We start from the raw sequence: 24293 nt of genomic DNA on the forward strand, positions 1-24293 counted from the left end.
GTGGCTCGGTCGTTGAGCATCTGCCATCATTCAGCTCAGGTCACGATCCCAGGGTCCCAGGATCAAGTCTTGTGTCAGGCTCCCTGCTCAGGGAGGAGCCTGCTTCTCCCTCTGCCACTCCCCCTGCTTGTGCTCTCACTCTCTCTGACAAATTAATAACAAGTGAAACCTTAATTTAAAAAAACAACCCTTTGTTCATTCAGATTTTACTTGATATTTCTTAGAGAGAGGAGGGCTGTCACTTGTTAACTATTTAGAGTACATTTAAAACTTACGGCATTGAGTTGGGCATTCATGTATGTATGGACATCTCAGAGCAGATTTTCAGGTGACAGACTGGAAGGAAAAGTGTTTGTCCATTGCTTACTGGGGCATGTAGAGAATTTGTGGTAAGAACTTCTCTAAATGTATCCTCCTGAGACAAGCGAAGTGACTTGCTACTGCACACCTAGGATACTCCCATTTTTGGAGGTCCTCAGAATCTCACCATGCTGTTGTTTGAGAAAATCCTTGTCAAGACATTCCTTCCTCTGTTAGTGTTTGAAAGCACATAAGATTAGTGGAAATTCAGATTTTGTCACTCCAAACAAAGGTAGATGTTCTTGATTGGTTTTGGTCTAAAAGCATGATAGAGGAGTAACCCAGGACCCTAGAGGGTGTGGGGGGGAATAAGCCAGGGTGAGGGTAGTAGTCCAGGATCCTGGAGGGTGTGGAAGAGGGAGTAGCTTAGGACCCTCCAGGGAGTGGGGCGGGATAGGTTAACCTAGGACCCTATAAGGGGGAGGACAAAGCCTGGTAATATAGGACCCTGGGGGAGGGGCTAACCCAGGCTCTGGAAGGAGGGAAATGGGCATGAAGGTCACCCTAGAGTAGAGAGAGATTTGGGGGTAAGAGCTAAGGGGGCTGGGTTTGTCTGTACCCTGCCTTCTTCCTGCTCTAGCAGACCTCTGGGGTTTGCCCCTGGCATGGGTATGCTGTGGAGAGCCATTCCTCTCTGCTGGTAGGACAGCAGAAACCAGCTGACCTGTGTGTGCCTGCGGGGTGGGGGGTGTGTGCAGGGAGTGAGGCATGCTGAAAACCCACACAGTGCACCTCAGGTGCAAATGAGCTGGTAGTCTGACCATGTACTGGGATTCTGTTCACCACATGTAAAATGTTGCTTTTGCTGTGCATGGAGTCCATCCTTCCCGTAAGTAGTTCCTTACTGTTCATTAAAAAACCACAACAAAGGTCTGCTTTCAGCATTAGAAACTTGGCTTCTAGGGACGCCTGGGTGGCTCAGTTGGTTAAGCAGCTGCCTTCGGCTCAGGTCATGATCCCAGCGTCCTGGGATCGAGTCCCACATCGGGCTCCTTGCTCATCAGGGAGCCTGCTTCTCCCTCTGCCTCTGCCTGCCATTCTGTCTGCCTGTGCTCACTCTTTCTCCCTCTCTCTCTCTGACAAATAAATAAATAAAATCTTTAAAAAAAAAAAAAAAAGAAACTTGGCTTCTAAAGTTTCAGCTGAAACTTTTCAGCATTAGAAACTCTACATTTCGGGGCGCCTGGGTGGTTCAGTGGGTTAAGCCTCTGCCTTCAGCTCAGGTCATGATCTCAGGGTCCTGGGATCGAGTCCCGCATCGGGCTCTCTGCTCAGCAGGGAGCCTGCTTCCTCCTCTCCCTCTCTCTCTCTCTCTGCCTGCCTCTCTGCCTACTTGTAATCTCTGTCAAATAAATAAATAAAATCTTTAAAAAAAAAAAAAAGAAAAGAAAAGAAACTCTACATTTCGGGACCTAGAGCATCTGTACCTCCGCTGCTGCTCGTTCTTTCAGTGCTAGGAGGACTGTGCCTGGTCGTCTGCACTTCCACAGAAAAATCCCAATTGTTCTTTCAAATTCTTACTGAAGTGTGTGGCTCCTTCCTTCCTTGCTTCCCTCCTTCTAGGCTGAACATGAGCTTGCATAGAATGGCTCTGTGGAGGGGCACCTGGTCTGCTCAGTCTGTTAAGCATCTGGCTCTTGGTTTTGGCTCAGGTCATAATCTCAGGGTCCTGGTATCGAGCCCCGCTTGGGACGCCCTGCTCAACAGGGAGTCTGCTTCTCCCTTTCCCTCTTCCCTTCCCCCCACTCATGGTTTCATTCTCTCTTTCTCTCTCTCTTGCTCACTCTCTCTTAAATAAATAAAATCTTTTAAAAAAAAATGATTTTGTGGAAATGCCGTTTTTAACCCTGCCTCCTTGTACGGAGTTCTGCACATAACTGTCCTCACGGCATGCCCAGCCCTTTAAGGAGAGCAAAACCACACGTTATACATGCTTTAAATATTTGGTGTGTAAGAGGATCTATCAAAGAATGTGAGCATTCTCAGCACACTTCAGAAGTGACAGCTGTTAGAAGCTGTGTCCTTCTGATAGATCTTCAGAACAAAGTCTGCATGAAATGTGATTTATGTTGTCCACATTTTAGGAATTTGTTCTTAAATTGAATTTGTTATTTATAGTACACATTATTCCTCAAAGGATTTAAAGAGGCTTATTTGAAATAATATATGAAGGAATAGGAAAAAAACTAAAGTCAAGACCAGGACAGAGGGCGCAGCATGGTATTCCTGCTCCTGTTTTGGCTTTAGGATGCTGTGTGACCAGAGTTCGAAGGGAACATAGTCATTGCAGATTATTCTTATTGTCTGTGGGAGAAAGCTTAACAGTTCTTCAAAAGAAAAGTATTTTCTGGCAGTCTTGGTCTAAAACAGCAGTTAGGGTCGGCTTCATTAGTTGACCATCTTTAAAGAAAACTTCCTGGAGACAACAGCGGAGGACTTAGGATCTTGGACTTCACATCCTATCTCCTGTCTCCCACTAGCTGTGTGACCTCAGGCAGCTTGCTTAACTTCTCTGGGCCTCATTTTCCTCATTTGTAATTCGAGGTGAGTGATACTTGCCTCATAGAAGTTGGTTGTGTATTAAATGAATTTATGACTTGAAAGGGCCATGAAGTGTCAATGTAGGAAGAATTTTATAGGTATCATAGTAGAATCATAAAATATGTCAGGATCTTCTTATTTCTGTTGAGATAAATAGATCCAGCTTCATTCAGCTATTTGGCTTAACTCCTGAGTGATTCTGATGGGGCTGGGCTCAGGGCAAATCATGTAATAGTTCTTTCACCTCAATGAAATGGACAGAACAGTCATCTCGTTCAAAGGATTCTTGTCAGGATTGGATAAAAGTTCACCCACAGTGTTTGACCCAGAGCTTGGAGGTTGTAAGTGTTCAGCAGCTGCAGCAGGCTTCCAGGGTTGGGATAAATTGATTAATATTTAACGTTATTTACTTAGACATTTATTTGGTCTTAATAGATTATTGAAGCAGATGATTAAGTGATAAATTCTTAGTTCACTTTGGGATTGTTTTGCAGGTATGAGGGACAGAAGTGGATTTTGGTTACATATTTTGGTTACATGTAGAGTCCTGCTTAGTGGCAATTGTACATTTTATTTCCTCATTGAATCCCTTGGCCATTTGAGGTTCATGTTTAATCCTCCCACGGAGACGGACAGCGTGTTTCTACAGAACTTGTAATGTGTCAGGAGTGTCCTGGCTACTCAGATTTGGTTCCTGCCTTGTTTTAACCTCCATAGTAGCTCACTGGGAGTTGGGACCATGTGGAAGGGAGTCTGCGTTTTATGTGATGCTCAGTTGCCCCCTGTCCCCTGGTTACACAGATGCCCTCCCCTCCATCCTGGCTGCCCCAGGCCCTCCTGGGGCACCTGTGCCAAAAGGAGAACACGATGCAGGGGCAGAACGAGTTAGAAGACTCATGGGGCTTTGGGCAGGGCTGGCTGCCCGCTCCTAAGGGTGCGGAGCCCGCCCAGCAGGGCTTTGTTCAAGGCTGGCAGAGCTAGAGGCTTCTCAGGGGTTCATCTCCCAGTGCAGTGGTATTTTTCAGTAAGAATATAATCTCTCTCGTGTTTCATTTTACTCTTTACCTTGTTAAGGATTAGATCAAATAACTGTCCGGCCTCTGTGGAGCTGAAGGATTTATAGCTGTGGGCAAGTTGTTCTCTTGAACAGAAGCCCTCCCTTCCCCTCAGTGATGGAAGCAAAGCCTAACAAAGCAAGGCCAGGAGATTTGGCTTTTATAAATCTTGCTCCGTTGCTAGAAGGTGGAACAGGGTCCGTTGCCTAGCTTTTGTTTGGGGCTTAGTGCTGCTTTCATTCAGGCCCAGGACTTTGGGGCCAGCCTGTCAGTCAGCCCAGACTCAAAGACAGCAAAGCCAAACACAGCAGGGGGCTGGGGACCTCCCTCCTAACCACTTAACCTGTCTGTTGTCGGAAATCAAGGGAGAGGGGCTGCCATGCCCGAAGGTTTTTAAAAAATCATAAAATCCCCAATTACACTTTATCTTTTAGATAAAATAGCTGAGGCTCTTCCGGGATTGCGTGTGTGCTCTTTACTTTCCTTCTCCTTTACTGCTGAGTGGGGTTAGGCCAGCAGGCGTCCAGCTGAGGCTCAGACATCGCTGCCTTTGGCACATCTAGTAGTTTCCATCTTGGTTGCAGCTAGAGGGCATTTATGAGAATCCTGCTCATTACTAACTTTGCTCTTTTTAATCTTCCACTCGTGTTTATAAAAGCTGGAAAAGCCAATATATTAGGAAATAGTGCACCAGCAAAGGTCAGCGTGGAAGCAATGCAGAGCCATTTTGTCCCTGTCACGCTCACAGCCCTCTCGGCCGGCGGGACTGCCCCTCCGCAGGTGTAGACTCTTCTCACGTGCCCACTTCGGGCCTGGGAGGGCCGTGTGGATGCTCAGTGTGGGACGAACGTAGGAAAAGTTGGCTTTCTGGAAGTGGGAACCACCTCTGTGCGCAGACCTGTCACCCTTCTCTCAAAGTCTCTAATTTAGGGACAGAAGCATCCGAGGGGACGAGGGAATGATTATCCATTGTTCAGGCCCTAGAGCCGGCCATCCTGCGCCTGTGTACTTGAGGGACAGAGCTGCCATAAAATGTTATGAACAGCCCTGTTCACAGAATGACTGAGTTCTGGCAAGTTGACAGGGGAGTTTTTGTAAATCACACGTCTGCCCAGAGAACTTTAATGTGTCAAGGATTCCTGCAAATGATCTGGTTTCCAGAGAACCATATATGATGTCTTCAATAAGTTGGTGTTACTGGGAGTAAATGGGGTTTTCTTAAAATTAACATCTGCAGTGATAAATCTCACGCTCTGAAGACAGGACAGTATTGCCGAGGTACAGTTATTCAGGATCATCAGAGGAAATTTGCTTTCGTGGGAATTTCATTAGAAAAATGCCATCTTGTTAAAGAATTTGCGAGTAAATGAATTTGCATTTGGTTTGAGTCCGAGAAAGTGCCATATGTTTACATTGAGTTTTAGGGTCTCTTTTTGCCTTTGTCTCTGGACTCCATTGGCCAGAAGACAGGCCGCTCTCCTTTGCCAGGGCGTCCACTGCTCCTGCCCTCCTCCCCTCACCGCTTCTCTCTGGCCACATGGAGTCCACTGACCCTCGTCGGAGCCAGGGTCGGCTCAGAGGTCAGCCTTTCCAGCAGCGTCGTTGGTATTTCTGAGCAGAGTCCTGCCTGACCTTGTTTGAAGCCTGTAGTTGACTAGTTGACCATTCTTCAGTCTCGATTGTCTCTGAAGACGGTGTCCTTCCCTCGAAGGCTGCTAGAGCTTAGGTACCCTCTAGCCTCAGGGGTTTTGAGTGATGAGGCCAAAACTCTTCACTCTGAGTAGAAAAAGGGACACATAGGTCCTGCTGGTCTGCGTCACTAGAAGATGCGAGCCCCTCATTAGGACTGTGTGTGCAGAACGTGGGCCGTGTCAGGCCTGAGCGGGTTCAGTGGACGTGGCCTTCCAGCCTGTGCTCACTGGTGCTTTCTCCTCAGAAGTCCCTCACAAAGACATGGGCCTGGCTGGAGAGGAACAGACTGGAGTCCAGCCCCGTCACCAGGCCTGCGGGGGGCGCTCTCGTCTCCTCAGCTGCTCTGGCTTCAGGCTTCTCTGGTGCCTCCGTGAAGCATGCGGTTTTATTTTTAGGCGGGGCTACGCTTTCTGATGTGCTGCTGTGGCAAAGATTCAGTAGCAGCTGCACCAGACGTCCTGACTTAAGGCCCTGTTTACAACAGGGATGGGGCTTGTTTACCAGACACGAGATAACGGAATGTGAGTGAGCTGCTTCAGACCTCCTCCAGCGCCAGGGCCCCGAGTTTGCTCCTTCCCAGGGCGTCCTGTGTATCTGCCCGCCATGACCCTGCCTCAGGCATGCGTGTGGATTCCTTTGTTCCTCCTGTCCTTGCTGTGGTCACTGCAGCCAGAGGGGGGCGAAGAGGAGACCCCTGCCTGGAGGAGAGTTGCAGAGGGGCAGCAGGTCCAGGGGGTGGCTCGCCATCCGGATCTCCCACCTCGCCAGCCACTCCCTGGTCATGTTCCGATCCATCCAGAAAGCGCACATAAGCGTGCCCCAAGGCTCCTGTTCTTCAGGAGTTAGCACTGACGCCCCAGCAGGAAGGGACTGTGCGGGATGTGCAGGGGACCGCCAGGGCCAGGATGCGCTGGTTTAGATTGTGTGATATAGACAGGAGGATCCCCTTCACCACTAGTTTTCAAACCCAGTGCATTGGTATCTAAAACTGATTTAAATACTATTGTGTTTATGATATTTATTTATAATTTACTTACATGTTTCAATGTATGATGAGTGGCTGTGAGCCTCTTTGTGTAACACACATAGGAAAGGCACCAGCCTTCAAGACCCCGCAGTACCTTCCCCCTCTCCATCCTGAGAAAGTCAGCAGTACAGAGGACAACTGTCGTCAAACGTGGCTCTTTTTTGTAGTTGTCAGAAATGCTCTGGCTAATGACAGGAGAGCATTATTGAGATTGCCCCATGACAGGCTAATCTGGGGACGCATCCCCTGCCTGGGGGACTTGGGTTGGGAGTGAGGTGAGTGCTCACTCCCTTTTGGAAGGAGAGAGAGGGCTTGCTCTCCCCACCGGCTTCCTCAGCCTGACCTTCACATTCTCAGGGCCCCAGGGGTAGGACAGCCTGGCACATCTGCTCATGAGTCCCGCCACCTTCCTCACTTTGCTGGCGCATTAGGTCCCTGGGACGGCGTGGAGCTCAGATATCTGCCGGGCGGACATGGCACCTCTGCGTGAAGAGGCGAAGTTGCTGGCCCGCTGCACCTGTGTCCCTGGAGATGGCCTGAGGGGACGTCTTTGTTTCTCACAGGAACTGCTCTTTGTCATGGGGAGATTAGGTCCAGACGTCAGGTTTCCATCCCTGGGTGTGTGTGGCTCCTGGGCCCTGAGCTGTGGCCAGGCTGACTGGGGCTGGATTAGGTACAGCCGTCTGTCCTCAGAGGGGTCTGAGGAGGACAGGGACAGAGATGTGCGTGTGGAAGGAAGGACCTGTGAGCACATTGTTCCCCTGGGCTTCACTCCTGTGGGTGCCCAGGAGAGCAGGGCACAGACCCTGGGTGGGCGGCTGAGCCAGGCCGCCCTGCGAGAGGAGGAGCACAGCCGGGGTGGGGCTCTGTTGCTGCGCCGTAGGCCCCCTCACCCTGGGGTTCTGTGGTGTGGTGTTTCCTTGAACTGCTGATGTGCTGGTGAGACTGGCCCATGCGTGGCCTTCAGCTGCATATCGTTTGTCATTGCTGTGTGGCCTTCCCCTGGTGGACAGGACCATCGTTTGTTGATACATCCCACTCCTGATGGCCACGCGGTTGCTTCCGGTTTGGGGCTGCTGCGAGGACATCCCTCAGTGTGCGACAGGGCACCCCAGGCATGTGTCTCCCGGCGGGGCTGCTGTGGGATGGACTAGGTAGGTCTTCGGCCAGCGGTCTGAGAGCATGTCCCGTTCCTCAGTTAGCTGGATGGCTCACGAGGCTGGGTACTACTCATGAGCTCATTGGCATTTGGACCTTACCTTTTGTGAATGGCCTTGTCCTGTGTTTTCCTGATTTTCATCCTGACATGTCTTACTGATTTGTAGGAACACTCCATCTATTCTGGAAGCTGGAAATGTGTCAATGTGAGGCTGTATTTAAAAACAAAGTTGTCTGGGGCGCCTGGGTGGCTCAGTGGGTTAAGCCACTGCCTTCAGCTCAGGTCATGATCTCAGGGTCCTGGGATCGAGCCCCGCATCGGGCTCTCTGCTCGGCAGGGAGCCTGCTTCCTCCTCTCTCTCTACCTGCCTCTCTGCCTGCTTGTGATCTCTCTCTGTCAAATAAATAAATAAAATCTTAAAAAAAACAAAAAACAAAAAACAAAAACAAAACAAAGTTGTCACAGGCCGGCAGTAGGAAGAGAGCCTCTCCTGTAGGTGCTCCCTCCTGTGGCCTCACTGTCCCACCACAGCCCCTTCCTGTCCTTTACTCACTGACGCTTGTCCTCCTGGTTTGGGATTGTCCTCCAAATCGACCACTGTCCTCTCCTCTAGATGATGATTCATGAGACATAGCAGTGGACCCTCTTCAATGAAACCCCTATCAGGAATCATGACCTGGGGGGTCATGGGGCACAGTCACTCATGTGGGGGTCCTGAGAACCTTTTTGATGTTTTCTCTTTCCTTCCATACTGTTCTTGTTTTATCCTTGGCTGACCTCCCCAGAACATGCATGCTGCCAGCGGGCCACTCACTCAGAATCTCCCTGGGCCAGTCACCTGAGCACTCAAGAAAACCTACAATCCGACCCTCTTCTCTTCTTTCTTGATAGTCTTAATCCAGAATCTTGACTAGTTACAGAGCTTTTCAACTCCATAAAGACAAGGATGATTTGATATGCCCTTGGCTCCCTCAGTAATTACTAGTTCTTGTTGATTGAAATGTATGCCTCTAAGGGAAGAGGCTGGACTGGGTAATATACTGATCTGTGTGTGTGTGTGTTGCACTATTTTCTGGTTCTCTCTTGCTATGGGGAGAAAACAAACAAAAACCCTAAAAAACAAAGTAAAACAGTAAAACAAAAGCATAGTGGCTCTTGAATCCACAGTGTGGCCTGGGCTTGGCAGGGAAGGTTCCCCTCTGCTCACCTGCTTTACCTGATGGAGCTAGACTCTGGGGATCCGTTGCCAGGACGGCTCGCACACACCATGGCCGGGTTGTTGCTCGCTGCCTGCTCAGAGCTCACCTGGGACTGTCAGGCACACACAGGCCCAGGTTCCTCTCCCTGTGAGTGACACTGCAGGGCGCTCGGGCTTCCTCCCACCATGGCAGCTGGGTTCTGAGAATGAGTGTTTGGAAGAGAAGTGGACGTTGCCCGTCTCAGGATGTGGCTCAGATGCTGGCATGCTGTCGTTTCTTCTGTGTTCTGTTGTCACAGAGCCCAGCCAGGTTCTGAGGTGTGGGGGAGGATGCACAGCCGTCTTCCTGTCGGTGGGAGGGTGACGGGAGAACTTGGGGCCACTTCAACCACCGCACACTAACAGATTCCCCCTCTCCTGTGACCTTCCTCTAGCCCTGACTGCCGCTGCCGGAAGAGGCAAGCTGGAGGTGTGCGAGCTGCTGCTGGAGCACGGAGCTGCTGTGTCCCGGACCAACAGGAGAGGGGTCCCACCTTTGTTCTGTGCGGCACGCCAGGGACACTGGCAGGTACCTGATGGGCCTGTGAAGGCTGCAGAAGCAGCGGGTGGGATAGAGTTCACTATGGCCCGTCTCCCCTGAGCCCTGTGTTTTTCACATACTTGGCTTCTGCTTGTGCTGTCAGGTCTCGATAACCATAAACGTTTGACAAGCAAGCACAGTCCGCCATTGTAGGCTGGTAACCAGGAGTTAGGCCGGGGCCGGGGGAGACCCGCAGCTGCTTCCTTTCACCCTGCGAGGGGGAGTGGAATGGGTGCACCCTGTCACCATAACAGAGGACTAGCCATGACAGCTGTTGTCCTGATTGTGTGACCTACTCATCTGGTATACTTGGAAGAAGAGTGGTTCTCTTGTGCTCTTTAGAAAAGGAAGCATTTTCTCTCTGGTCTAGCACTGTGATTCAGGCTGGTTTCATCTCATCTCTTCTCTTTGTTTTTTCAAGATTTCCTTATTTATTACAAAGAGAGAGAGAACACAAGCATGAGGGGCAGGGAGAGGGAGAGAAGCTCAAGCAGACTTCCTGCGGAGCACAGAGCCTGATGTGGGGCTGGAAGCCCCATGAGCTGGATCCCCATGAGCTCATGACCTAAGTGGAAACCAAGAGTTGGGTGCTTAACCGACTGCACCACCCAGATGCCCCATCAGGCTGGTTTCTTTGACTAGGAGTGACTTGTTGCCTTAATTCAGAGGACCAGGGATCATTGAGAACAGCATTTCGATCATTTATTCATTTTGTAAGCAGCGGCCATGGACCTACCCCATGCCTGGCATCAGGTTCCATACAAGCTGCAAGCAAATGGATCCTACCATGTCCATTATAGGAAGAATTTTTAGATCGAATTTTGCATCATGGAATCATGTCACTCCTTGTTCGTCCCATTGTTAGGAGCTTCAAGTGCTCCCCATCAAGATTTTGGCTTTTCAGTTCCATTTACAAGAGCTTGGTCTGTACCATCTTCTCCCTATCATCCTCACAACTTCTCTGTGCTGCCCTAGCTCATCCTGTCTCTGGGTCTCAGACTTCCTAAATCATGGGGAAGTTTAGAAAGCACAGGTCAGTGTTTGAGGAACAGGAAAGCATGGGGAATATGCTGCCTTTTGTTGCTGTCCCTATGTAACAGATACTGTGCCAGAGGGAGGGGGACTCCAGCCCACCCACTCCGTAAAGCCCCTCCCACTGGGATGGTAGTTGCATGAGAAGCCTCTGGTTTTTTGTTTTTGTTCCCCAGCCTTATCACCATGCACTGATTGAAGGCACAGTTCTGAGGCTGGCAAAGTCTTCAGGAAGCTTTGCTAAAAATTGCCTGCTGTGAAGGTCAAGCCATCCACTAAGCCCCTGAGGCTTAGAAAAGCAGGTTGCTTGGGGGTATGGTAGGTGACCGCTTTCCTGAGAGCCTGTGTCTCCTACCAGAGTGTAGCTGGTAGGAATGATCTTCGCCCTCTCCTTCAGTTCTCCAGTCTCCCATATGCCCTGTTGTGGCTATCTGGTCATTGCTTGATTGCGATCGGTATCTCCCCTTCTCCCTGTTACTGTTTATGCCTTGTATGTACGTGTTCTATATGTACAGTAATGAATTGGACATGTCAAAAAAAGAGTATATACTTGCAAGAAGATTCTGTTCAAAGGAATACAATGGAAAGATTGCCCAGGCCCTACAAATCACACAGCTTTGAGAGGCATTTGAAGAAGAGAATCCTTTGCTACTTTTAAGTGTAGAAAAATCTGCCTGGGTAGAGAGCATGGAGCAGGGCAATTATAATTCCAAGTGTTTCTTTCAGATTGTTAGACTGCTTTTGGACCGCGGCTGTGATGTAAGCCTAAGTGACAAGCAGGGCCGGACTCCCCTCATGGTGGCAGCTTGTGAAGGACACTTGAGCACCGTGGAATTTCTCCTTTCAAAAGGTAGCAGCGCGGGGGCCCCTGCTGAGGTTTCTTCCAGAAGGACAAAACAAAGAGCTTTGGCAGACCCACTGACCGTACCTTCTGATTCAAGTTTGCAAAGTCTTTTTGTTACGGACATTTTTTATCTGCACATAAGTAGAAAGAGTGGGCAGTGAATGTCGTACCCATTTCTCAGCTTCCACAGCGGTGATAATTTCGCCGGCTTCGGATTTCAGAGGCCTGATTGCCGCCTGTCAGTGCGGGTGTTTGCAGGTGGGAGTCTGTTTGCTTCTGGGCTTTGTGTCACGAGTTCATGTTCTGTGAACGTGCTGTCCCTGCAGGTGCCGCACTTTCTTCTCTGGACAAAGAGGGGCTGTCGGCCTTAAGCTGGGCTTGTCTGAAAGGTCACAGAGCAGTGGTCCAGTTCCTGGTTGAGGAAGGAGCCGAGATAGACCAGACGGACAAGAACGGCCGCACTCCCTTGGACCTGGCCGCCTTCTACGGCGACGCGGAGACGGTAGGTACCGGCAGGTGGCCCCTGTCCAGCCGCACACAGAAACCATTCTCGGAGTCGAACCATTCCCTGCGTGTGCGTGAGGCCGTGTCTGCATGTGCTCAGCGTGTGCTGTGGGGTTGCTTTCGTTTTTCTCTTATTCTGTGACATGCAGTCTGTTCCAGAACATTAGTAAAGATTTTAATAGACTCTTAAAATCTTCAAAATACTCAATTACACACCACATCTCCAGCAGACACACGATTGAATATGTATACACACGTGTGTAAGTAGTTTTGTTTTCTTTCGTAACCCATATAAATAGAATTTCTGTACAGAGCATTTCAAAATCGCTTTTTTATTTATATGAGAAATTACTAATCACATGGTTATCTGGTTTGTTTTTAAATGGATGCGCCACTGTCTAGAAATAATAGTAAATGCTTAGGGCACTATCTTTATCTCTTTGCCAGGTGTCCAAGTCTAACGGAGATAAGAAAGGACAAAATGTTAATAAGCTAAGAACTGCAAAATGTCTCTCAGGGCAGAAAACCATGTCTTTGTCAGGTTCCACGTCCCAGTCACTGAGCAGGTGTTAAAGGAATGTTCGGCTCCTTGAGAGTTACCACTTCTGAAGCATTAAGTATGTCTCATGTTCTCATGTGCACATTAGCCAGAGAGATCCTGGGTTGCTGGAAGCAGTGGAGCTTGGAGCAGAAGCTGTCCTCACCCTGCATGTCTGTGCCTTAATGCTTTTAGGAGGCAGTGATGTTGGCGTTCAATGGTCTCAAATTCCTGGACAGTGTAAATTGTACTTAATGTCGATTTTCAAAAACAGTTGTGTAACTAAATCTCCCACATCCTCACTTTTATGTTTCAGCTCTTATCACCTTACCAAATCCTAGTTTATCAGTATTAGGGAAGCGTGAAGCACTTAGCATTCTAGTGTAATTTTTTTTCCCATTGTGATTAAAAAACGCACAACATAAAATTTACCATCTTAAGCCATTTCTTTTTTTTTTTTTAAGATTTTATTTATTTATTTGACAGAGATCACAAGTAGGCAGAGAGGGAGAGGGAGAGAAGCAGGCTCCCTGCTGAGCAGATAGACCGATGCGGGGCTTGATCCCAGGATCCTGGGAGCATGACCTGAGGCGAAGGCAGAGGCTTTAACCCGCTGAGCCACCCAGGCACCCCCATCTTTAGCCATTTCTAAGCAAAGAGTTCAGTAGTGTACGTACCCTTCACATTCCTGTGCAGCCAACATCCACACTTTTCCCCGTAACCCTGAAACACTGTACCACCTCAGCAAGGTGTCGGTTCTCTACTCCTGCAGCCGCGGGCAGCCACCGTTCTGCTTTGTTTCCGTGAATGGGCTCTTGTCCTACCTCATCTATGTGGAGTCCTAGAGTAGTTGTCCCTCAGTGACCGGCTGCCTTCACAAAGCATCATATCTTCAAGGTTCATCCATGTTGCAGCCTATAACAGGATTTCCTTCCTTTTTAAGGCTGACTAACATCCCGTCATGTGGCTCTGTCACATTGTATTAATCAGTTCATCTGTCCATAAATGCTTGTATTGCTTCCAGCTCTTGGCTGTTATGAATAGTGTGTGTACTTGTGAACATGGGCTTGCACATACCTCCTCCAGATCCTGTAAATTCTTCCAGATCTAACTGTATTCTTTGGGATATATACCTGGAAGTGGGATGGCTTGATCCGGTGATAGTCCTGTTTTTAATTTTTTGAGGAAATTTCATACTGTGTCTAGAGGGATCACACCAATTTACATTCCCACCAGCAGTGCACAAGTGTTCCTGTTACTTCACATCCTCTCCAACACTTACAATTTTGTTCTCTTTCTTTTTGTTAGCAGCCATCCTAATGGTGTGAGGTGATAATATTGTGGTTTTCATCTGCGTTTCCCTAATGATCAGTGATGTTGAGTATCTTCTCATATGCTTGGTGGCCATTTGTATCTTATCTTTAGAGAAATGTCTAGTCATGTCCTTTGTCCTTTTTAAAAAATTGGGTTATTTGATTTTTTTGTTGAGTTGTAGAAGCTCTTTATATATTATGGAAATTAATCCAGTGTTATTTTGAGCAGCTGGTTGACTATCAGATTCATATGACAAATTAAGTTGGCTACAGACTTCTTTTCTACTGACTAGAACAATTTGAGAAGCCAGAATGGTTTTTACCTCTGTGATCTATGTCCAGGTGACTGCTATCATACCACATCCAATCCATCTATGTAGCATGGTCTCAAAACTTGCTCCTTTACATTCCCGGTATTTGAGTCTTTTTCCTAAGCCTTAAAGTGAGCTGTAATTGAGTTTATCCGATCTCAAGCTTCTCCAGCTTGCGGTCCGCAGGCAGTGTGGATCGCATGTTTCTGAGATACCACTGCCATGGACTACCAGCCCATAGGCACTTTGCTGACGTCTGCCTCCTAAGTAACTGGAGATGAAAGGAGGATTGTGGCCATTTCGGTGGCTGGAAGTGGACGTGCGTGTACTCCTCTGTGGAGTGCAGGTGCATGTACATAGCGTGTCCCTCCTTAGGAGTGTTCACCCGCCTTCCTCCTTGCCAACGGCAGACTGGATTGTAGCTCCTGTTTCCTGTCTGCTTCGTTTCCGTTAGCGTCCTTAATGGGCAGAAGTAGGGAAGTCACAGTAAAGCTCAGACTGCCAGCCCCTCCCCAAGAGGCAGAGGTGGGTGGGTGCGGCCCTCTTGCCACCAGCAAGTGGCACCGGCCACCACTCAGGGCTCTGTCTTTCCCACCGCAGGTGCTGTATCTGGTGGAGAAGGGAGCCGTGATCGAGCACGTGGACCACAGCGGTATGCGCCCCCTGGACAGAGCTATTGGTTGTCGAAACACATCTGTAGTGGTTACACTGCTGAGAAAAGGAGCCAAATTAGGTTAGTAAACCCCTCGTTTCAGCAGCAGGAGAGGGAGGTGTGCTCTGGATCCTAGCGTATGTCAGGGACCATAAAGACTTAACCTGCTCCTAGATTAAGAAGTAAGATGTCAGGTGCTTAGAGACTTTCTTTTTTCTTCCTTTACTATAAGGCTCATTTAATCACAGTTATCCAAAATGTTTAAATAGCTTATAACATCGTCACTGTAGTGTGGGCCGAGAGCAGCAGCCAGTGTTGAAGAGCAGTCTAGAATTGAGGGTGTTAGGGATGTCCAGGAGCTGTGGTGGGGAGCGGTTCCATTCGTCTCTGGGAGGGGGATGCTGGGTATCCTGGTTAGGAAAGCTCACAGGTGCCTCTGCTGAGCCTCTGAGTTTGAGAACCGCTGTCTGGAGTCATCCTAGTGCATTGGGTAGGGCCGGGGCAGCCCCAACAGTTTCTGTGAAGGAAAAGTCACAGAATTTACTGGGAACAGGATGGAGGGTGTCACTTGAGGACACTAATGGGGCAGAGGGGTCTCTGTAGGGAGAGCCCCTTCTGTGTGGTTGCCCGGAGTGTGACCCACCACCCAGAATGTGTGGGTACGGGGCCACCAGAACAGGGTCTTGTAGTTTGGCGTGCCAGACCTTTGCCCAGCGGTGGTCGCGACGAGGGGACTCTGGCAAAGAGGAGAAGGTCAGCGGATATTACTAAGCAGTTCACTGTCTTGGGAATTGTTCTGTTTCCAGCTTCGGCTTCACCTGCTCTCAGTAGGTAGTGATGCCCTCATGTTACAAGGAGGAAACCGAGGCACAGCGGGGGCAGATAGCTTCCCTGAGGCCGTAGTGCCTGGCAGAGCCCGTGTTTGAAGCCGAGTGCTGTGGCTCGGGACCTGGCTCCTCCGTAAGCCACCTCGCCTGCCCGTCTCAGGGGCGGGGCTGCACGGGAGCGGGGCTGTGGGCCGCAGAGGCGTGAGCCTGGCCGGAGCCGGCCGGCGGGGCGGCCACAGTGTGCAGGCTGCTGAGAGCGCACGCCTGCACTCGCCAGCTAGCGTGGGCCCTGCGGGAAGCGGAGGAGATTATTCAGAAGCCGTGTTTAATTGATCCTCCCCAAATTCTCCACGGGAACAGGGTCGGGGAGATGGGCACAGCTGCTCTGATGCCCCCGTTTCCCTGCACTCCATTTTCATCAGGGTAACAGCCTCCCTCCCGGGTGCTTCCTTCAGTGTGAGGCAGATCCGAAGGGAGACCCACTTCCCGGGGCCAGCCCGTGTCCCCTTCATTTTACCATTGCCTGGAGGCTGCGGACACACCATGCTGCTGTCCGTGACCTTCACTGTGGTGCTGCCTCAGAAGCCGTGATATCCTTTCCTCCCAGAGCACTGACATGTGTCTAAATGCGTCTTTGTTTTTCAGGAAATGCTGCCTGGGCGATGGCTACTTCCAAGCCTGATATTTTGATTATACTTTTACAGAAATTGATGGAGGAAGGAAACATGATGTACAAAGTAAGTGGTACTGGCGTTTTCTAGGATGTGATCTCTTAGCCTGCACACCACACCGGTTCAGGAGCCACAGCCCGGCTTCAGGAGCCACTTGTGAGGCCGGGGGCCCAGGCTTCTGTGCCTTAACAGCAGGACCTTCCAGGGAGAAGGCCCCTCTCTGTGTGAGAACCGTTTCCTTGGAAGGAGTCCTTGTGGCTGTGACTCAGAGCCTGAAGCCTTGGCGTGAAGGCACAGTGGCTCCCAGCAGGAGGTCCCTTAGCACACCGCATGGGGACACACGTGAGAAAGGGACACTCAGGAGAAAGCTTCAGAAAAAAAGGATCATTAAATCTCCTAAGACTCTATTACTTTAGTTTTTTTTTTTTTAATCTTAAATTTTTTTTTATTTTTTCAGCATAACAGTATTCATTATTTTTGCACCACACCCAGTGCTCCATGCAATCCATGCCCTCTACAATACCCACCACCTGGTGCCCCCAACCTCCCACCCCCCTATTACTTTAGTTTTAATATCCATAAGCTTCTGCCATTTGAAATGGTTTCTAGAGATGTTTTCACTTAAGATAGGGAGCATATAATACTCTGTTACTCAGGAGACTGACTTAATTTTTCCCCCATTTTCCCTTGGAAATGGAAATATAAAGACTTATAATTTAAAAGTAAAAATTTCAAATAAAATTTAAAGTAAAATTTCCCAAATAAGACATCTTGGATAGGAGGCCAGCAGACTTTTCCTGTAAAGGGCCAGATAGTAACTGTGTTAGGCTCTGCTGTGTGGTCTCTGTCACCACTCTCCAGTTTCGCTGGTGTGGCAGGAAAGCAGCCACAGGTGACATATGAGCAAATGGGCGCGGCCGTGGCCCAGTCAGACTGTTTGTAAATGTGGGTGGCAGGCCAGATTTGGCCTGGGAGCTGTAGCTGGCCTATCCTTGGCTTAGATAGATGCTGTAGGCCATTTACGTGGAGCAATGCTCTTTCCAGGTCTGTGATTAGACAAAATTAAATGTTTTGAAAACAAAAAACGGTATTATGAGCATTTTAATCCTTTTATCATGAGGCTGCTGCACAGGCTACGTTTAGTTTTTCCCTTTTCTTTTTTTAATAATAACAAATAAGTAGGCTTCTAGCACAACCCAGCAGGGTTCCTGCCTTGGAATCCTTTTGAAATTGAGTTCAGAGTGTGTGTTGTTGTGGCTTTGAAGTGGTTTTAATATGAATTTTGGTAGGCAATTATGTTAGAACTATCAAGCCATTTTCAACAGACTTCATACCTGCTGCGCTGTGGAACTGACTGAGCAAATGGATTTCTTTAGCCTTGAAAATGACGTGCGGCGCTGTTCAATTTTTAAAGCCCGTAGTTTAGTTCCTCTTCAAAGAAAAATTATGATTCTGCAGCAAGCTCTGGGCTTCTCCACAAGACTGTACTTGCCTTGAGAACGGCATCATTTCTTCATCTGATTTCTATTACACTTAGCATCAAAACGTCTCTAGACAAGGATAATTTCTAAGATGATGGTTTTCGAAAATGTCTAACGGAGGGGCACCTGGGTGGCTCAGTCCGGGAAGCCTCCGATTCCTGATTTTGGCTCAGGTCATGATCTTCGGGGTCATGAAATCCAGCCCTGCTGAGCTGGGCGTGGAGCCTGCTTAAGATTCTCTTGCCGTCCCCTGACCCCCGCGTGTGTGTCCTCTCTCTCTCTCTCTCTCTGAAAATAATAATAAAAATATATATAACAGGATAATCTGATCTATTAAGATTGATAGTTCTCAATTTGGCAATGTACAGGCTGCTTCGTAGAAAACCAGCTTGTGTCTTCCTGCACGAGGCCGGAAGCTGCCGGAGCCTGTGTGGACAGTGAGGCTGGTTCATGGCAGCCGGGTCGCAGCACCCTCAGCAGGACCATCCCATGGTTTCCGTGATGGGGGGAGAGCCTTGCCAGGGTCTTCAGGTTGTGGGAGCCTATTTGTCTTGGAGCATCTGAAAAAGGATCAATTTCTGTGCTTTTTGATTCCTAGAAAGGGAAGATGAAAGAGGCAGCCCAGAGGTACCAGTATGCCTTAAGGAAGTTTCCCCGGGAAGGATTTGGAGAGGATATGAGGCCATTCAATGAATTAAGAGTTTCTCTCTATCTCAATTTGTCTCGCTGCCGGAGAAAAACAAATGTAAGCTGTGGGCCCTTAGTCTGTTCTTTTAGTAGTAGAAGTGTTGGCTCGCGGTGAGGGCCAACCCCACACAGGCCAAGGCATGGGTGTCCTGTGGGATTTGTTCGCACATCTCTGTGAACTTGGCGTGTGGGGAGCTGCTTCTCTTGGGTGGTCGTCACGTGAACTCTGTCACGGCCCTCCTCTCACGGGCCGAGAGAATGCACCGGGGGGCACTGTCCTCTGCCTCAGCAATGAGAGGCCACCAGACTACCGCCCGGCCCATTCCCGGCTGGGTACGGCCAACATGGTCACGGGCGGCGCTCTCCCGACACAGAAGGGAAGGATCTGTCTAGTGGTTATTGCGTTTGCCCAGAGGCTATACCAGTAACTGGTTAACTTGTAATTAGTAGTAGTTACTTCATAGTTAATTTGTAACTAGTAACTAGTGGACTTGTTTCAGTACTTCTTTCTCCTACTTTTTTTTTTTTTTTAACTTCCTTTTCTTACCACCAAATCCGTTGACCTGCCTGTTTCTGTGTCCGTGTTTCCGGTGCCTCGCTGTGCCAATGGGGGCGTCTCTGCCGCTCTCTGAGTCTGCCGCTGGGTGTGCAGCCCCCGTCCACTCTCACCCGCCAGTGCATGGCTTCTACCGCTATTTTCTCCATCTTGTATCATTAATTTTTGTTTCTCTACTGAATGCTTCTCTTAAGATACTAATAAGCTTTAATTCTCTCCCTACTTTAAAACAAGAGAAATAAAACTTCCCTTGGCCTTTACCTTCCCAGCTATCCCAATTCTCTGCTAACGTGTAGAACAAGACTCCTATTAAAAAGCTGCCCGTAATCCTGTCTCAGGGCTTCCTCTGACTCCTGTATTTAAATGTTGACACTAGGACTTTGGCATGGCAGAAGAATTTGCTTCCAAGGCTCTCGAATTGAAACCAAAGTCCTACGAAGCCTTTTATGCCAGGGCAAGAGCGAAGAGAAATAGCAGGTACTGTCCGGGGTGCGATCTGCGACTAGAGACGCCTTCTCGGGGCTTTCTGGTACCGACGCTGCTGGTTGACTTGCGGGGGTGTCATTCACAGGCATTACTCATTGCCTCTCATCCCTTTTGATACTAAATTGGTAGCTTCCAAGGAGGCCACAGTGGGTATTAGCAACGGGTAGACGTGTGTCTTCTCCTGACATCCCAGTAACTGTTCCTCCCCTGCACCCCAGCTGACACTGCCACACAGAATCCTTAGATTAGTCTGTGTTGCAGGGAAGCTGCTGGCGAGAGACACGAGAGCAGGTAGGTGGGGGAAGGGAGGAGAGGCCTGTAGGAGTTTTGGGTTAGAGATGGACAGCGTGAGAGGCTGTGGTGAAGAAAGATTCCGACCCCCACTGGTTTATGCCTGTTCCCACTCCCGGCCCAGTGGTGTTTATGGAGACAGCGGGCCCCTGGCAAGGCGCACGTGTGGGTCAGAATTCGCTCCCACGTGGCTGAGTAGCTCTAAGCTAGAGCAGAACGGCTCCTGTCCACCATGGTCAGTGTTCCAGACTCTCGTTCTTGTTAGCAGAGCTCTGTCACGAACAGTGACCTTCAGAGCATGTTCCTACACGGCTTGTAACTCCGTCTTCTGTTTTGCCATAAAGGCAGTTTGCGGCGGCCCTGGCTGACCTACGGGAAGCTGTGAAACTGTGTCCCACCAATCAGGAAATCAGGAGGCTCCTGGCCCGTGTGGAGGAGGAATGCAAGCAAGTCCAGAGGAGCCAACAGCACAAACAGCAGTGCCCACCACCGGCGCCACCCAACGACTCGGATAACGAAGAGGACACCCCGACCGCTGGCTTGAACGACCACTTCCATCTCGAGGAGGCCGAAGAAGAAGAAACTTCGTCCCAGGAGGAGTCCGTTTCCCCGACGCCCAGGCCTCAGCCATCCTCGTGTGTCCCCTCCCCGTATATCCGAAACCTTCAGGAAGGCTTGCAGTCCAGAGTCAGGCCGGTGTCCCCGCAGAACAGGCCGGGAGTCGGGAAGGCGCCGAGGGAGGCCGTGGCTCCGCCGGGGCTGGTGATGCAGCCCACGCGGCAGGCGCAGATAGTGAAGACCAGCCAGCGTCCGGGGCCCGGGCAGGCGGGCGTGCGAAGCGGCAGCACCAAAATGCAGGTCTCCGCTCAGACTCCTTCCCCGAGCCCTCTGCCGGGTGGGATGGCGGCCGCTCCGGCCGGTGGCAGAAACCAGCGTCTGGAGGGCACAGGTACTTTGACCGTGGGAGCCGGTTCCGGCCCTTTCGGAGAGCGGCTGGGCCCCAGCCACGGTGTCCAGCTGCCGCTCGGCGAGGCAGGTGCCGTCTATCCTTTACCCAGCAAGATAAAAACTGCGGAGAGGCTTCTGTCTCACGCCCCCATTGCTGTGGATGTGGCTCCTTTAAACCAGGGCGGGCTGGCAAGCCGCAGCGACGTGCGACATCCCGCTTCCCTCAGCTCCGGCTCTTCCGGCTCTCCGTCCGGCAGCATAAAGATGTCAAGCTCAACCAGCAGTCTGACGTCAAGCAGCAGTTTTTCAGACGGCTTCAAGGGCCAAGGACCGGACGTTCGCATTAAAGACAAGGCTGTTAACCCGGGGCAGAGCGGCACAGCGGAGCACAGGCCGCGCAACACTCCGTTCATGGGCATCATGGATAAGACTGCAAGGTTCCAGCAGCAGAGCAATCCTCCCGGCCGCACCTGGCACTGTCAGCGGCCGGAGGGGCTCCTGACGAACGCGACGTCCGCGGCCGGCCTGCAGCCCTTGAACTCGGAGAAGCCCTCTCTCAAACAAGCGGGAGGATACGCTAGCCAAGCCAAAACCTGTTCTGTTTCCACCCTGGGTGGCAGTGTCCACAATGGGGCACAGGGGAAGGAGCTAGAAGAGAAGAAATGCCAAACGGCAGTCCACTGCCAAGATAACAGGATCGCTAAGACGGTGTCTCATCTGTATCAGGAGAGTAGCTCTAAACAGCAGCTTCACGGCAGTAACGAAGCCCACAGGAGTCACCTCCCTTCAGCCAAACCAAAACGGTCATTCATAGAGTCAAACGTGTGAGCCTTAAGAGAGAACCACATGTGGGATTGGGAAAACACTGTGCTAGCTCCTGGTGGTGATTAAAAGGTTTTTCATGAGAAAAATTACCTGTCAGCTATGTTTTTTTTTTTTTTTTTCTTTTTTCCTTGGGGGCAGATCAGGTGCCATTGATACGTTCAAAATGTGGGATAAAATTTCTTTGGTAAATAGCTAGGAGTCACCATAAATAAAAGTGTTAACCAGAATTCAAAACTATAACTAGTTATGCATATTCAATTAAACATTTAAGAACACCAAGAAGACATTGACTTATGCTTTTCTCTATGAAATGGTTTGGTTTCTGTCACGTTTCTCCTAGCCTTTGCTATGTGGGAAAATTGTAATATTTCTTAGAGAATGTCAATGTCTAGTGATAGGTCTAACTCATGGCACAATGTCCAGATGATGTATTCTGGAAAAGATGGAATTTTCAAGTTTCAGTTTCATTGAGTCAGATTACAATTTTTTATATATAAATATATAAAGTTTCTAGCTGAACATAAATGTGACTATAAATGTTATACAGCTGATTTTTTTCTGTTTTTCTAAGCAAAATACGAGAACATCCAAGTATGCTCCCTGAGTAATCGTTCCCTTAAGAGGATTAAACATTTAGTTCCATGTTATGGTTCTCATTAAAAATATTTTTATAGCACCTTTTTTGGAACTATATTCCCACTTCAAGGTGTTTTTAACATTTGGAAATAGCGTAAGCCATTTAGAATCATGATTGGTGGTTTTAGGCTAAAGTTGGATTTAGGCTAAAATACCAAGGATACAGCACTGTTTATAACGTAAATTCGCTCTCAGCTGGTTCCCAGACTGCTTTTAACAATGATAGCACTCCTGGAACAGGTGTTCCCACGTCCTTTAAGGACAGCATTGGATTTGGATACTTAAGGTATGGTTGGTCGTTGCTTTTGTTTCATTACACAATCATGACTTTATAGTCACATGTTGTACATATTAGATAGGCAAGTTGTATTCAGACTTGTAAATATAACTTTCAAGTAGTTAATCATAAAAAAGCTCATATATTTGCATGTTCTCAGTAAGCTTCCTTCATGCTGGTTATTGCACTGAACAATGTTATTATTATGGCATGTTAACAGTATACCAGTAACAGCACTTTATCTCATTTATATGAACACCTTTGAGGTGCTACTAAGTCCAAACTGATGTATTATTCCTTTGTAAAGATAAGGTACAGGAATGAACCTTGGTTTAAAGGTATTTTTATACGAAAATGGTATGCTATTGGAGGATGTGAAAATGCTAAATTGAGAGAGGTGGGAGTATAGTTGTTTTATATGTTGGGATGTGAAATTTATTTTCTAGAATTGGGGAGAAGGAAGTTCTATATTTACAGAATGTTTTAAAAATGAATAGTTGTCTTGAAGTTCTTGTGAGTATCATTATGGTTTTGTATGAATAGGAGGTCTTCTGGTGTCATTCTTCAACATTTGTTCCTGAGTGTGTAAGCGTACTTTGTACAGCTCTCTCATTTTTATAGGCTTTCCATGAGTTCTGCTATAATTACTATGGCTTATTTATTGTTCATTGTTTTCTTTAATATTTGTGAAAGTCTTACTCTTTCTTTTTGTAGTTTTGTTTCTGCACAACTACTGTACTTTTCCATATGGAATAAAGAGTATTAATAGAATCTGTTTTGTAGTAAATGAAACAATGGGTAAGTAGAGACTGCTGTGATGACAACGATCTGCTTCGGTTTAACCCTGGGTGATCTTATTGCCTTAAAGGAAACAGTGAAAAGCCTATTTTTAGAGTAATACTACCAGATGCATAATTTCATTGAATAATAATTTCAGAAAAAGTGAAGCTTCAAGACATCCCAGAATGTTCATGGTTAACATTAGTCCTTTTGCCTGCAGTAGGAGGAAGAGCATTCTGTACTTCATGTTCCAAAAATCTTGGTGTCTGTTTTTACTGGCAACAGAAGCCCTTTCATACTGTAACTCTCACTTTGGCAATACACCGAACACTGTGTTGATAATATAATCTTTCAGTTAAAAGGATTCATTTGTCTTTATACCCACACAGTTCTGTCTCCGAGCAGTGGGAATGAAAGTGAACATCAAACTGGGTTGTATTGTGATAAAACCCTGAAGGGGAGTCTTAAGCCAGGGTGTCCCCTAGGACTCCTTCAGGTTCCCGTCTGGGTATGGCTATTGTTAGCAAGGCTGAAGAAAGTGTTTGCAGACCTTCTTTAAAGCTGTATATTAAACTTAGAGGTTCAAAACAAAACAAAACAAAGACGGGAAGGATAAGTTTTTAGCTCATAGATGATTGTTAGATGACTCTGGCTATGAAGCTACCAGTGGGACTACTGGAATTTATTATAAACTACATTAGGATTTAGATATCGTCTTAGTAAAGATATTTGGTCCAGTTACCCCAGAAAGGAGTGATGTCATCTTGGGAAGCCACTAGTCAGTCCTGGGCCGGGGTTGCGGGCAGGTAAGCACTGCTCCCGTGTTGTCCTCAGTGAAGGGCTCAGCCTGGGGAGGACAGCGGAGGGGCCTTGGGGGGACCCTTCCTCTGGCTGGTTTTGGATTTGGTTTGTTTGCTTGTGTGTCTGGGTGGGGGGCAAGGAGGAGGAGTTGTCTGGCTATGGACTTATTTGCATTCATAAACAGAAGCACTTCATTTTAGTAAAAATTATTGGCATCTTAA

General features: G+C 48.5%; 1 protein-coding gene across 11 annotated transcripts in view; it reads left to right on the top strand.

Annotated features, from left to right (window-relative positions):
- Window positions 1–24293, top strand: part of TANC1 (tetratricopeptide repeat, ankyrin repeat and coiled-coil containing 1) — a 238633-nt gene extending 214340 nt beyond the window's left edge. For all 11 annotated transcript variants that reach the window (XM_047721852.1, XM_047721855.1, XM_047721858.1 and 8 more), the window contains 8 exons: window positions 9467–9600; window positions 11371–11494; window positions 11815–11990; window positions 14755–14887; window positions 16279–16370; window positions 18384–18530; window positions 19405–19505; window positions 20150–24293. In XM_047721852.1, the coding sequence (XP_047577808.1) occupies window positions 9467–9600; window positions 11371–11494; window positions 11815–11990; window positions 14755–14887; window positions 16279–16370; window positions 18384–18530; window positions 19405–19505; window positions 20150–21581 (2339 nt within the window). In that variant the 3' untranslated portion in view covers window positions 21582–24293. The remainder of the gene's footprint in view (window positions 1–9466; window positions 9601–11370; window positions 11495–11814; window positions 11991–14754; window positions 14888–16278; window positions 16371–18383; window positions 18531–19404; window positions 19506–20149) is intronic.

The sequence above is a fragment of the Lutra lutra genome, chromosome 3, assembly GCF_902655055.1.
Source record: "Lutra lutra chromosome 3, mLutLut1.2, whole genome shotgun sequence".
Classification (NCBI taxonomy): Eukaryota; Metazoa; Chordata; class Mammalia; order Carnivora; family Mustelidae; genus Lutra; species Lutra lutra.